The sequence below is a fragment of the Lepus europaeus genome, chromosome 17, assembly GCF_033115175.1.
Source record: "Lepus europaeus isolate LE1 chromosome 17, mLepTim1.pri, whole genome shotgun sequence".
NCBI lineage: Eukaryota > Metazoa > Chordata > Mammalia > Lagomorpha > Leporidae > Lepus > Lepus europaeus.
Genome location: NC_084843.1, coordinates 32243884 through 32258857, shown reverse-complemented (window position 1 = coordinate 32258857; position 14974 = coordinate 32243884). Strand labels below are relative to the sequence as shown.

At 45.7% G+C, this 14974-nt stretch overlaps 1 protein-coding gene across 7 annotated transcripts in view; it reads left to right on the top strand.

The window, feature by feature from the left end:
• The first annotated feature begins 5379 nt into the window (after positions 1-5379).
• The window catches only part of LCOR (ligand dependent nuclear receptor corepressor), a 132434-nt gene continuing 122839 nt past the window's right edge, over positions 5380-14974 (top strand). For 4 of the 7 annotated variants that reach the window (XM_062214378.1, XM_062214374.1, XM_062214384.1 and 1 more), the window contains exons 1-3: positions 5380-5495; positions 6463-6536; positions 6840-6904. In XM_062214378.1, coding sequence (XP_062070362.1) covers positions 6859-6904 — 46 coding nt within the window. In that variant the 5' untranslated portion in view covers positions 5380-5495; positions 6463-6536; positions 6840-6858. The remainder of the gene's footprint in view (positions 5496-6462; positions 6537-6839; positions 6905-14974) is intronic. The other 3 variants (XM_062214375.1, XM_062214379.1, XM_062214380.1) reach the window with 3 other exon arrangements.

Genomic DNA, 14974 nt, shown 5'->3' with positions numbered 1-14974 from the left:
GAAGCAAGGGTGATTTTGGGTGGAGAAAATCATTTGACCAGATCAGCAAAGTTCTCATCACGATGCTCTGGAAGGTTCACACTGAGTGCCTCCTTGTGAGGACGGGTCCTGGAAAGAGCCTAGCTTCCTGTCTTATGGGTTTCCTGTCCAAACATGTGGCTAAGCCTAGTCATGAGCAGACTGGATGGGCCCAGGTGAGGAACAGCTTAAAGAATGCCAGGCCTAGGGGCTGGTGCCGTGGCTCACTTGGTTAATCCTCCACCTGCAGTGCAGGCACCCCATATGGGTGCCGGATTCTAGTCCCGGTTGCTCCTCTTCCAGTCCAGCTCTCTACTGTGGAGGGCAGTGGAGGATGGCCCAAGTGTTTGGGCCCCTGCACCCACATGGGAGACCAGGAGGAGGCACCTGGCTCCTGGCTTCAGATAGGTGAAGTGCCAGCCATGATGGCCATTAGGGGAATGAACCAACAGAAGGAAGACCCTTCTCTCCATCTCTCTCTCTCTCACTGTCTATAATTCTACCTGTCAAACAAATATTAAAAAAAAAAAAATGCCAGGCCTAGTCTCCCCAAAACTGTCAAGGTCACAAAAGACATGAAAAATCAAGGAAATTTTCCACATTGAAGGAGATTGAAAATTCATGACAATTAAATTTAAAGTAAGTTCCTGGATATGATTTCAGGCCAGTTGGAATGTTGTTGAATTAAATGTTAAGATGGTCTGTGTTATGTCAACGATGATTTCCTGGTTTGAAGGGCTGTACCATGGTCAAAAAGGTATTTGTGCTGTGGACACATACACTGGATATTTAGGGCAAAAGGGCATCAAGTCTCGAGTTTTCTTTCAGATTGCTCAAAAGGACTCTAGGTAACAAGAAAATCATGTGTGTGTGTTTGTGTGTGTGTGTGTGTGTGTGTAGAGAGAGAGAGAGAGAGAGGTGGTAAAACATTAAAAACTGAGGAATCTGAGTGAAGAGGACATGAGAGTTACTGTGATTAGCCATTTGAACTTTTTTTCAAAATATATGGAATACATTCATATTCACATTAAAACAAACATGAAAACAGGTCTATTTAAAACTTGTATACGGCTGGCGCCGCGGCTCAATAGGCTAATCATCCGCCTAGTGGCGCCAGCACACCAGGTTCTAGTACCGGTTGTCCCTCTTCCAGGCCAGCTCTCTGCTGTAGCCAGGGAGTGCAGTGGAGGATAGCCCAAGTGCTTGGGCCCTACACCCCATGGGAGACCAGGAGAAGCACCTGGCTCCTGCCTTCGGATCAGCGTGATGCGCTGGCCACAGCGCGCTGGCCGCGGTGGCCACTGGAGGGTGAACCAATGGCAAAAGGAAAACCTTTCTCTCTCTCTCTCTCACACTGTCCACTCTTCCTGTCCAAAACAAAACTTGTGTACAAATGTTCATAGCAGTAATATTCATGTCAAAATGTTGAAAGCAGTAAAAATACTAATCAACTGGAATTAATGAACAAAATCCTGTGTAGTCTTATGATGAAATATTATTTGGCAATCAAAAGTGAATCCTAATACATGCCACAACATGGGTGAATCTTGAAAAATTCTCAGTGAAAGCAGCCAACTCTCAGAATATAACAAAAATTGCTGAAGGGTACACTTTAAATGAGTGAATTTTATGGTGTATTAACAAAATTATGAAATAAAATGAATTTCATATACATACAATATAAAGTAAAGCAATAAAGTTTTCTAGGCCAGTAGTAATAAGGGCAGGCTGAGAAGAGAGGGGCTCTGCAAGTCTTTCACTAAGCAAAAGTAACAATGATATGAGTAGTTTCTCGAAAATACCAAGCCACCAACTGACATGGCCTCCCTCCCATCTCTCATTCCACATTTCCATTGGTTGCACTGGAGGCAAAACAGTACAATAGCTGACTCCGCAGCCAGGTTGCCTGTGTTTGAATCCAAATCTACAATAACCTGTGAGGCCTTGGGCAAAGTACTTGACCACTATGTATTGTTACAAAATGGGGGATAATTGATTGTGTTGTTGTGAGGAATATCACATTATCCATGAAAAGTGCTTCAAAAAGAATCTGCTACTTGCTAGACTTCAGTAGAAGTCAACTGTATTGTTAAAAATCTCCCATCAGGATGTTTTCTTCCTTGGAAGGCCCCGATTCCCCATTTATCTAAGGTCATTTCCCTATTGCCTGCTATTTCCGCCTCATCTGACACAAGGTAGTGTTGGTCTAATCCAGACAGACCCAGACTCACAGTTCACAGACAAATTGCTCCCCTTCTCCACTACAGTTTCTCTGTAATCTATTTCTTCCGGCATCTGGAGCCCACTGAGAGCTACAGAGCACAACTCAGACTACGTTGTTTTCAAAGAATAAGGTCATGGCCGGCATTCCTTCACACACTTACAGACAGACTCTGAGCTGCACAAGCGTCTTGGTCTCCTGTCATGCTGCAGGCTGGGCAGGTAGACAGGAGTTTGGGAAACCTAATCAAGAGATGTGACATGAACCTTATGGGGACAACATGTCAGCAGCTGCAGGGGGATCATTTCATTTCACCTTCACGCAAACCTGGCTTTGTGAAGTTAACTTCCTTTTCACACAAGGAAATTGATGACTAGAACCACACAGCCCCTAAGAGATGGAACCAAGATTGTAAGCAAGCTCACTCTGTTTTCAGTTTGGTTTTTTTTTTTTTTAATATTTTTTTATTTATTTGAAAGGCAGAGTTACCCCAAATGGCTGCAATGGTTGGAGCTGGACCAGGTTGAAGCCAGGAGCCAAGAGCTTCTCCCAGGTCTCCCACCTGGGTGAAAGGGCCAAGGATTTGGGCTATCCACCACTGCTTTTTCCCAGGCACATAGCAGAGAGCTGGATGGGAAGTGAAGCAGTCAGGACTCAACCTGGCATCCCCGTATGGATTCCAGCACTGTAGGTGGCGGCTTAACCCACTGAGCCACAGCACCAGCCCCCCAGCGCTTTTTTTCTTAACTGTTGTATTCTTAACCCTCCCCAGAAGGGGAAAGAGTTTACAGCTAAGGCCCCCTTCCAGGGTGGCCAAAGGTAATGCAGGTCACAAATTAGGACTTTGCTATGTGCTTGTCCTCAGCACGGAGGACAATGCCTAACATTTGACAGGAGCTTAGAATGTGTGTTCCGACTGCTCACCTGGGCAGGGATCATCTCTTCTGCTTCCGCTTCCAAGGCAACTTAGAGGGGTTTGCAATCAGAATGATCTTGGATAGAATTCTGGTCTTGCCATTGCTAATGATGTGACCTGGGACATGGATATATACAACTCCCCTGGAAAATATCGTAAAAAATACCTACTTCATTGCCTTGCTACTCAGATGGAATGGAATCATGTAGTGATGCTAAACATACACAGCAGGCATTCAATAGACAGTAGCTAGCTATTATCACCCTCCTTATCTTTTCTTCCAAAAAGGCCTTTATAAGGGATCAATTATATGTAGGTTCCCAAGGTAAAATAAGTGGAGTAGAGACTGGCATGCAAAGTGAAGCCGTGGAAATAACACTGAAAAGAGAGTTGGGAAACTTGTCTCCTGGCTTTTGCTGCCCTCCCTGTCTGGGAGTTCTGCAGCCTTGGTCAAGTCAGTCACCTTATTTGTCAGGACTCCCAATTCTATGCCACGTATCTGAGAATCTATGACTTTATTTAGAATTGACCTCTGAAACCTCTAGGATTCTCTCCTTGAGACTCTTTAAGACATTATGTTGAGAAAGAATCAATCTTAGTTTGTTTTACACCAAAATTGTGTGGGGTGACTAGAGAATACATTCATTATCAATTCATTTTTTAATTACATTGTTCTTTGCGCCCTGGACATTTTAGGAAACTTACTTCAGATCACAGAAAAAGCTACAAAAAGACTCAAACCCACCACCTAGCGGTGAAGAAAGGACGTTTCCGGATGGGATGCAAGGTGTGGTGCCAGGACTCGGGACAGGACGGTTGTCCCGGCAGCCTTTCGTCTCCCACCCCTCTCTCCTCAGGCCCTGGGATAGTACTGCGTGCACAGAAACTCGACACTCCCTGACTTAACAGCCCGACCATTTGACAGTACTCTTTCGCCCATGAAATACTGTGGACTTTCTAGAATTGCGAAAAGGATTATTTTACACTGAGGGGTGGGGCAAGCCTCTTTCTGCCTAAGCAACTCAGACAGCCCTACCCGAGGGGCCCACCGGTCCCTCTCTTATGGATAGCTTCCTCCATTCCACGAGAGAATGGTTCAGAGAACCAGGAACCAGAACTTTTGAAAAGATCTGATGTAAACACCAACGGGATCCTGAACGACATTGCTTTCCCACTATAGTAATTAAAATTGAGTGTCTGAATTTAAATATCTAAAACCAGGACTGTGCTGTCCTTAATCTTACACCCAAAAGGGGCTAGGAGGCCAGAATCCTAGGGTACCAGTTCTTTGGCGGAGGGCTCTCTTTTCCTTCGTTTTTTCTCTCCCTCTTCTCTCCCCTCTTTCTCCTTTACCTTTTCGCCTTTCGTTGCCCCATCCTTCTTTCTTCGCTCCCCAGTAACAGGTAAGCAATGCACAGGCAGTGCCTTGTGCAGAGACTATTTCACGAGGTACTTGGAAATCCCCTTCCTCATCGAACATGCTTCTCTTCCAGACCTGTGCCGAAATCAGGAATTAGAGCATTTTCCAGCTGTCTGCTTTGAATAGTTCTACCTGAGCCTGCCGTTGACCACCGTCCTCTTTCCCACAATTTCCTGAAACCCCTTGAGAATGTCGCCTCTGATCAGCCTTGCTGGGGAAAGCCTCCCGGCTTTTTCGCTCTCTTAATTTACGGATGTCGCCCAGGTCTTCCAATGACTTAACAGTTGCGTCCAGTTCACCCTGGAGAGCCTCAGGGCCTCCACGGCCCTCCGGGCTTTTACTCCTGCTCCTGCCTCTCCCGCACGCTCCGGGAGGAGCAGTTTCGGCCGAGAAGTTCCGAGGCGCACTTAAGCGGAACTTGCAACAGTTGGTGTCGGGCGATAGGCAGGTGGGACGTGACCAATGGGCCCGGGGAGGGAAGGGGCCGCCGTGGCCTGGGGGGACAGCGCCAGGCTGCGCCCCGGCCGTGGGAAGGCGCCCTCCTGGGCAGCCGGAGGCGGCGGCGGCCGCGGCCCAGCACAACAAGGACGGCAGCCCGACGGGCGCCGACGCGGGGCCGCGGAGCGTGCAGGCCTGCCGGCGCGGGGACCCACGGCGCCCCGGAGCCACGCCGGGGCCACGGCGAGGTGAGGCCGGCCCTGCCCCCGCGCCGCCCCCGGCGGGAGGCGCGACGCCTAGGCCGCGGGTGCGTGCGCGGCCCCGGGCGACGCGGCTGGGCGTGCGCGGAGCCGCGGCGGAGGCAGGGCCGGGCGGGCGGCAGAAGATGGCGAGGGTGTGTAGGCGGCAGCAATGCTCAGTTGAGAGACGCGGCTTTCGGCAAGAACTGGACTCGTGGCGCCACAAGCTCATTCACTGTGTAGGTGAGACCCTCTCCCGGCCGCCGCCGCCCCCTAGGCCGCCCCGCCGCCGACCGCCCCGGGCGGGGGAGGGAGCCGGGGCACAGGCAATTGCTGCTCCGGCCCGCCCGCCCTCGGTGGCTCCGGCGCCCCCTCCCCCACCCCCCGGAGTGCGAGCGCGCGCGACCCCCGGGCGGGTTCTCCTCCCGCGGCCGGAGCGCGCGCGCCGGCCCCTCCCCTCCGCGCGCCTCCCCGGGGCGGGCTCTCGGGCGGGAGCGCGAGCCCCTCCCCCGCGGCCCGTCCCCTCCCCTCCCCCTCCGCGCCGGCCGCCCGGCCGCTGCCGGCTTATTGTGGAGTCTCGGGCCGCGGTGCTGCCGCTGCGGCCGGACGAGGGGTGGCGCGAGGGAAGGGCGTGCTGGGCCGCGGCTCGGCCCCCGCGGCCGCTCTCCGGCTGCCGCCGGCCTCCGCCGTGCGCCCCTCCCCCACGCGCGGCGGCGCGCCCCGTCCCCGCGTGCACGCGCTGCTGGCGGCGGGCGGGCGCCCGGCGCTCGGGCGTGTGCGAGGCGTGAGGTGGAGATGGGGGCGGAGGGAGCCGGAGCTGTCACAGGCCCCGGGTCCGCCTGACCAAGCCAAGTGGGGTGTCATGGCCGCGGGGGGCAGCGGCTGCGCTTCCTCTGCGGGTGCTGGAGGCGGCCGGGGAGTTGGTCCTGGACGCACGGGTCGGTGTGTGCGTATTTGTGTTCGGTGTGTGCGCGGCGCGGAGGCGGGGGTGGGACCGGCCGGACCGCGGAGCCCGGGCGGGGGTGGCTCTCGGCCGCTGCCCGGGATTGGCCGGAGCCGCCGCCTCGCGGACCGCCTCGCCCGCCCTCCCCACCCCCGCCTCCCGGGCCGCGGGCCGCCCGCGGGTGGCTTTTCCCCGGGCAGGAGGGAGGGCGGGCGGCCGAGCTGCGCCTCTCACGCTGTGTGTTTTGTCTTGTTTTTCTCTCCCAAGGTCCCGTTTCCCTCTGTGCGGCGGCCGGCGGGACCATAAGGGCTTAACTCATATATTTAACCCCCCTCCAAAAAGTAAGTGGCCCGTGTGGTGTCTCCGCTCCGCCCGCCGCCCCCCAGCCCCGGCCCGTCCCTGTGTCTGCCTCGCCTGTCCTTCAGCATTGTTGTTTCCCGGTCTGGGCTCCGCTGCTGCCGGGGTTTGGGGAAATGCCCTTTGGTCGTCCTCGGTCCCCCACGCCCAGCCCTCGGGGAGGCCCAGGATTCCGGCACCCCCGCCCGCCCCCGCCGGGAAATAGCCTTGGGAACCAGGTCTTCCCCAGCAGAATCTAGGCGATTGCACCCGTTCGCTTGGGCCCCTCATCCCCTCCTTCCCGACAGGGTTTCGTTGGAAGGAATTATGCAAATCCTGCTTTCTGGTGTCCATTCAGCGGCAATTTCATGCGGTGAGAAGTTCTCTTTGTTGTGCGAGGGGGAGAACAGACACTGATTTAATAGACATATCTGTTGGGGGGAAGGGTGGAGGGGGTGTGGAGAGGCTCAGTTTGGAAGAATTACAGCACTTGGTTAGCGCGGTGTCTTTGTGTTAGACTCTTCTGGCCTGACAGGAGGGTCTGCCCTCTGCAGTGTCCCACAAGGGATGATTTCTGTCACGGATTAAAAAGCAAAACTGAAACTTTGAACAAGTGAAAAATAAGGTAGCCTTTACCTCGAGAATTACAAGCCTTTCCATTTCCGTAGTGCTCATCAGAATGTGTTATGTGAGTTTTGTGGAGGATTTCGACTGTAACATCGAAATGAACGCTCGCATAGGCAACAATGCTTTGCGGTATCTGGTATCACTTTGGTTGTCCAAAGGTTAAAAGTACGTTTGAAAGCATATGCTTGTGTAAAGAATAAAAGCATGGGTCGGTTTTCTGGTATAATATGTCTTGTTGGTTGGATTTAAAAATTCTCCTGTCAGTCCAAACCCAGCTTTTCCCTCCAGGAAATAGCCTTTTGGCTATCAGTTATCATAAACTCTTCTTGTTTATTCTTTCAAGCCTGTCATACATTTGCTGAAATGTTTCATTGGGTTAAGCCCTTCTCAGAATCATGTGTTAGTAGTAGCCCGCACGTAAGAGCAGATACAGGAGGTTCTGAGAAACATGAAATGAATGCGTTGACAGAATTGTGGTAATATAAAATGCTAAATTTTTACTTGTATTTGTTTGAGTTTTCTTAGTGATTGGTTTCTTTCAGTAGGGCTTACTTATTTTTAGAAGATTTTGAAATGACAAACATAACCCTGTAGGTTTTTAAAGTTAATGTTGGTTTATTTTAGGTGGTTTTTAATAAGTTGTTTATCTTATTCTAATTCTGTTTGCTTTGAATCCCTGCCTTCTGCCTCAGGTCCCCTTTTTATCAGTCATTGCTGCCTATCCTTAGTGGTTAGTTGTTCCTGCTTGACAAGATGTTTTAGGGGTTTCTTTGTATTATGGCTGGTAAAATAATTATATAAATACATAAGTTGAGCATTAAAATTTAGATCCACCTTTTTTGAAGGAGCATTTTAATCCGGAGTTCAGTTTTTAAGATCATATTCTTAACTCCAGATTCCCTCTTCAAGGTAGTAAAGTTCAAGAGGAATTGAGTCCAGAGTCCAGAGCAGTATTTTATCCTGAGCAGTAATATGTATTGATAGTCTTCCAACTAAAATCAGCTGAGCCTCACGTTTTTTTCTTTTTATTATTTGTGATTTTGTCGTGTAAGAAGAGATGCTAAGAGAAAGAACTCTGTGCATTTACAAGGAATGGCAGTGGTCTTCATGAAATCCAAAAGGTGACTGTGTTGTTTACTACCAGATGTAGTAATTCCTCTTTATTTTAATGAGATTGGTTTTGAACAGTTAGCCTTCTGTTTGATTTCTTGACTGATTATCTTAATACTTAAGGGTCATTTAGTTTTTAAATGATACTTAATTTATAATAATCTCAGGATTAAAAATGCATTCTCATTTTCAAAATCTTATCTCCCTCTTTTTTAAGGGAAGAAAGGGATGCTGATTGTGGAGAAGGAGCTGTTGATTCTGTGACTGGTTTGGTTGAATTGGAGTTATTGAAGGTTTATTATTCCTCATCCAAAATGCTTGGGACCAGAAGTGTTTTGGAGTTCGGACTTTGTTGGATTTTGGAATATTTACATAGTTTTTACCAGTAGAACATCCCTAATTTGAAAATCCCAAATCTGAACCCTTTTGAGGGTCATGTTAGTGCTGAGAAAGGTTTGGATTTTCAGATTATGGATGCATGACCTGTAGTGGGTTCAGACAGTGATTGTGATCAAGATGGATATTTGGTTTCCAGGTGACTGGTTACTAAGGGGTCCTCTGGGACTCGGATGATCAGTGAAGATTCTGGGAAGACCTAGGCGCGCTCTGCTGTGTGATGTGTAACCTATTGCTGGGCTGCTCCTCACCCTAACTGTATTCTCAGGAAGCTCTCTTCCCGCTCTGCAGACACTTGTAGTGATTTCATTTTAGCTCCAGCTTGGCCAAAAAAGGACAGTAGAACGAATCTCTGTGAGTTACAGAAAGTTATTTCCTGTTTCCCTAAGCCCCTCAAATGTGCTTTTATTGGAGCAATTCATTTGTTAGCCTTATGGGGCGATATAGGATGGACTGGAATTTTTTACATAGTGAGAATTGGTTAGTCAATATCTATGGGAACTTGCCACTTTTGAGTACCTGCCTAATATTAATGCTCTTTTTAGGAACCGAAGGCAGTGCTAGAATGCTTACTTCACATAATTATTTATTAAGTGGCTGCCTTGTAACAGCACTGTGGGCAAGTAAGGCTATTTGGAGAAACTGCCCTAACCTTCAGGAGCTTTATGTTAGTGAAGATTCAGTTACTGTACAAGGCCAAGTGTGTCATTTGATGGTGCAAACTCATGCTAGGTGTGTTTAGAAATTAAAGAAATCTCCTAGATGAAGGAAGGTCTTCAGAAAGTGGTGGATTTTTGGTGAATCTGGACAAGACATTGCATTTGTGAGAGGGTGAGCAGAAGTGGAAGAGGACAAAAGTGAGTTGTTTGAATTCTCCATCACGATAAGTGCCGGGGACGTGTAGGTAATCAGGTTTGTAAAGGTAGGTTTTAGGATTTGTAAATGCAGGTTATGAAGAAGAGAGTTTCTGTTAGGCAACTTGGAGTTTGCAACACATTTCTCTCCTTAGCTGGGAGGAAGAATGTTTGCTTTTTTAATGTTTGCTTTTTTAAGGATTCTACTAACTCTAAAACAATGACACAGATTCTTTTTAACCAGTCTGACAGAGACATTAATATCATCTGCAACAATACTGTCTTCTAATAAATAGGCTCAGTTGGAGGTTACATCTATTTCATTGAACAAAACATGACACAGTTTTTGACATTGTGTAAAATCAGTGGCATAGTCATTCTTTGAATACCCTTAGTATTGGTAAGTTTTCATCCATGTATGTTGGATTTGGTATTTGGAAACCGTCAAAACATAGTTGTTAAGTGTGGCAAATAAAGGTGTATGTTGAATAATGAGATTGCTTTTTTTTGTTGGCACGCAGACTGATTCTGGAAGCTCTGCAAAGGGGCTTGATTTGTTTTGATGTGCCTCTAAACCTGTCTTGCTTCTTACTTCCTTTATATCTGTCCATCTGGATTCTTTCTTTTTCCATCCATCTGCTGTATGGAGTCTGAATTTGTGATGTTAGATAGATGAGAATAAACAAAGCTGTTATTTTTTTTTTTTGTAGCTTGAAGTTAAAAGTTTAATATCGCAACTGTACAAATTATCTTGTCTATCTGCAGATATTTAAGAAACCTTTTTACCTTTCCATGTTCTATATACTTGGACGTTTCCTTGGAGGTAATTCCAGTGGAATCTTAACTCATTTTATTGACTTAAATCTTGCATTTAGGAGGTATCCCAAATACTGTAATCCATACCTTGTTTTTTTCTCTTTTTAATTTTTATTGAGATATAATTTACATGGCATAAAATTCACCCTTTTGAAGTATACAATTCAGTGGTTTGCAGTTAATTCACAAGGTTGTGAATTATTATATCACTGTTTAATTCCAGAGCATTTTTTAAAAAAGATTTATTTATTTATTTGAAGGGCAGAGTGACTGATCTTTCGTCCATTGGTTCCCTTCCTGAATGCCTGCAACAGCTAGGGCTTAGGCCAGGCCAATGCCAGGAACCAGACTCTCCTTCCAGGTCTCCCATGTGGGTGGCAGAAACCCAAGTACTCAGAGCATCATCTGCCTCCCAGGCATATGAGCAGAAAGCTGGATCAGAAGTATGGCGCCATGGCTTAACAGGCTAATCCTCCGCCTTGCGGCGCTGGCACACCGGGTTCTAGTCCCAGTTGGGGCGCCGGATTCTATCCCGGTTGCCCTTCTTCCAGGCCAGCTCTCTGCTATGGCCCGGGAAGGCAGTGGAGGGTGGCCCAAGTGCTTGGGCCCTGCACCTGCATGGGAGACCGAAAGAAGCACCTGGCTCCTGGCTTTGGATCAGCGCAATGCGCCGGCCGCGGCGGCCATTGGAGGGTGAACCAACGGCAAAAAGGAAGACCTTTCTCTCTGTCTCTCTCTCTCACTATCCACTCTGCCTGTCAAAAAAAAAAAAAGAAGAAGAAGAAGTATGGAGAAGCTGGGACTTGAACTGCCACTCCATTTAGGAGTGCATGGGATGCAGGCTTCCCAAGTGGAAGCTTTTCCTGCTGCACCACAATAAATGCCCCAAGGATATTTTTGTTACCCAATAAGAACTACTTACAGGTAATTATTTCCCATTCCTTCTATGAACCAGTTCCTAGCAACCACTTATCTACTTCCTATGTGGATTTCTCTATTTTGGAAATTTTCATGTAAATGGAATCATATAGTATGTGGCCTTTTGATGTCTGGCTTCTTTGTCTTAGCATGCTTTCAAAGTTTTTCTAGGCAATAGCATTTATCAGCATTTTTATTCCTTTTATGGCTAAATAGCATGCATTGAGATACCACATTTTGTTTATTCATCAGTCAGTAGACATCTGGGTTGTTTGCACTGTTTGGATGTGAAGAATAATGCTGTTGTGAAAACATGTTTTTAATTCATTTGAGTTTGTGCCCACGATGTAATTGTTGGATCATATGATGTGTTTTTAATTTTTTGAGGAACTACAAAGTGGCTGCTGTATCTTACATTGCCATCAGCATTGCTGATGTGAGGGCTTCAATTTCTCCACATCTACAACAGTTTCTTTGTGCTTTATATTTAATCTCTCCTCTGGATTTGAAGTGGTACTTCGTTGTGATTTTGATTTGTATTTCTCTGATGACTAATGATGTGAGGATCTTTTTACCTGCTTGTTGGCCATGTGTATATCATCTTTGGAGACATGTCTCTTCAGATCTGTTGCTCATGTATTATTTGGGTTGCATTTTTGTTGAGTTGGTGTTTTTCGTATGTTCTGGATACTAGACCCTTACCATTGTATACCTTGCAAATACTTTTTTTCTCATCATACCCTCAATTTGCAAATGATTCCAGATTAACACATAAGAAGATATATTGTAACGAGCTAAACTACAGATTGCCATGTGAAGGAAATACTGCAATGATCCTAGTGCCAGAGTTGCTCGAGAAAGACTTCCTAGGACTGTTGTTGTGGCACAGGGGATTGAGCCACTGTCTGGGATATGTGCGTCCTGTATCAGCATGCCAAGTTGAGTCAAGGCTACTCTTCCAATCATTTCCTACAAATACACCCTGAGAGGCAGCAGATGATGGCTTGGGTGCTTGGGCTTCTGCCACCCACATGGAAGGCTAGGATCCCATTGTGGATTCCATACTTTGACCTGGGCCAGACCTGGCTGTTGTGGGCTCTTGGAGGGTGAACCACCTGATGAAAGTGTGTGCGTGCTTTTTTTCTCTCTCTTTCAAGTAGGTGAAAATTAAACATGTTTTAAGAAAATTCCTTTCAACCCTTTTCTATGAATTATTAAAATTATTAGTTATTTGGGCCGGTGCCGTGGCTCAATAGGCTAATCCTCTGCCTGCAGCGCTGGTACCCCGGGTTCTAGTCCCGGTTGGGCCGCCGGATTCTGTCCCGGTTGCTCCTCTTCCAGTCCAGCTCTCTGCTGTGGCCCAGGAAGGCAGTGGAGGATGGCCCAAGTGCTTGGGCCCTGCACCCGCATGGGAGACCAGGAAGAAGCACCTGGCTCCTGGCTTTGGATTGGCGCAGCGTGCCGGCCGTAGCAGCCATTTGGGGGGTGAACCAATGGAAAGGAAGACCCTCTCTCTGTCTCTGTCTCTCTCTCTCTCTCTCTCTCACTGTCTAACTCTGCCTGTTAAAAAAAAATTATTAGTTATTTGGTAGAATTGTGCTAACAATACAGCTATACCTTGCTATATCTAAATCTACTAAGTTCTTGCTATTCTAAAGTGAGGGATCAAAATACCAAGTTCAGATAATATGGTTATGCCATATTATTTGAATCTGTTCTATGCTAAAATTTTGGATAATAAATAATGGGTTTGGGTAGGATAGGATTACTAGTATATTGCTGTATCACAAATGTTTTGTCTGAATCTGTTCTACTTTTGGGTAGTTTGCATAGTGAGAGAAATCTGTGCACTAACTGTCTTTGAAATCCAAGATTACTTTTTTTGCCTTTTATAAAACTCAGAAATCTGACAAGTTACAGTTTATGGTAAACAATTTTATGATTTTGTTTCCTGATGCTAAACTAAATACTGTTTTCAAGGGTTGTTTTGCATTTTGTTGTTGCTCTTAGTTCCTCTCTTTTTTTGGCGTGATCAGATTTGGTCTGACGTGAAGTGGTAGATGTGATGATGATTTTCAGGATGCGGTTGAGCATCCTGTAAGGTAGGTAAAAGAATTTTGCAAAATTTTTTTAGTGGATTGTGAGGGGCAAGTTATGAAAAGTATGTAACGATAACTCACAGTTTCCAATGATATTTGTCTTTTTATGCCTTTTTTAAAGATTCATTTATTTATTTGAAAGGCAGAGTTACAAAGAGACAGAGATCTTCCATCCACTGGTTCACTCCCAGTGGCTGCAATGGCTGGAGCTGGGCTGATCTGAAGGCTGGAGCCAGGAGCTTCTTCCAAGTTCCTTACGCAGGTGCAGGGGCCCACTTTTCCCAGGCCATAGCAGAAAGCTGGATCGGAAGGGGAGCAGCCAGGTCTTGAACTGGTACTGCAGGTGCTATGCCCCAGCACCAGCCCCTTTTTATTACTTTTGTTCCACATTTTTACTTGTTTTTAAATAAGGAGAACTGTGGGTTCTGTTAGTATATCACTTAATCACTTTTTTGAACTCAATGTTTTGTAATCCAATGATGTTTCAAGTATAAACTGCTTTTATATTTGTATTAACTGCTCTTAGTATAATGAAATTCTTGTAATTCAGGGTAACAGAAGGGTACAGTTTTATGTTATGTGCATTTTTTAATTGTAAGAGCAGGGTGAATCAAAGGTGTGGCTGAAAGAAAAAACTGCAAGTGTAACCATTGGTTTAGACTGACATTTCACATTTTCATTTTGGGGAAGTAGGAATGAATAATATGCTTGAGACATCTCATCCTAAAGAGAAAAAAATTCCCAGTTATACCTTACAGTCCTATAACCACTATTACAGTACAAAAACTCCATTTGAGGTAAAGCAGCATTTCTTAGAAATTTCTGAATTGTTAACAATCAGCCTGTCACAGTTTTGCAAAGTTTTAAGAGGATCATATAAAAAAAGTCTTACAAGATTTTTTGGCAAGCATTATAAATTGCCTTCCTAAAACTTAACACAAATAGCATAAATTTATTAACAAATATATTGATGATATTACTGTCTTGTCTTCAAAGTGCACTTTATACTTTTCAGAAAACTTGCACGCATTTCATTATCTTTATTTAGAAACATAGAAGAGTGGGTTTTAAAGAACAGTTGGTCAGTCGGAAGACATTTAAAATACTCTTAAAACAATCAGCTTTTGTATAGCTTAGCATAAATAAATACTTTCCTGTTATCCACAGAAATAATTGTATAATATTTTAATGTTAGAAATATCTGAGATATTTAACTTCTCAGGTAAGAATGAAATAGAAGTAACTTTTCTGAAAGCATACTTTTCTGTTTAAATTGCTTAAAGTACTATCTAAAATTAGGCATTTTTTTAAAATAACTTCTGTTAAAAATGATATACACCACGACCTATTTTTTGGGTTAAAAGATGCTTTGAACACCAGTGTTTTCTCATTAGATTTACTATTATTGAGAAAACTATTGTATAATTAGTATTGCTTTTGTTGGTATTATTAGATAGGCTGTGACTCAGGACTGGCTTATTTTTCATAAAATTTGAATCATTATAAACCAGTTGTTACTGTGCATAAAAGTAGAGAGTGTAAAAGCATATACCTTTTCTAAATTCACGATATAAATGGGGAGGAAAAATTCATTAAAAGAATGTGTAGGGGATATCTTGCTTG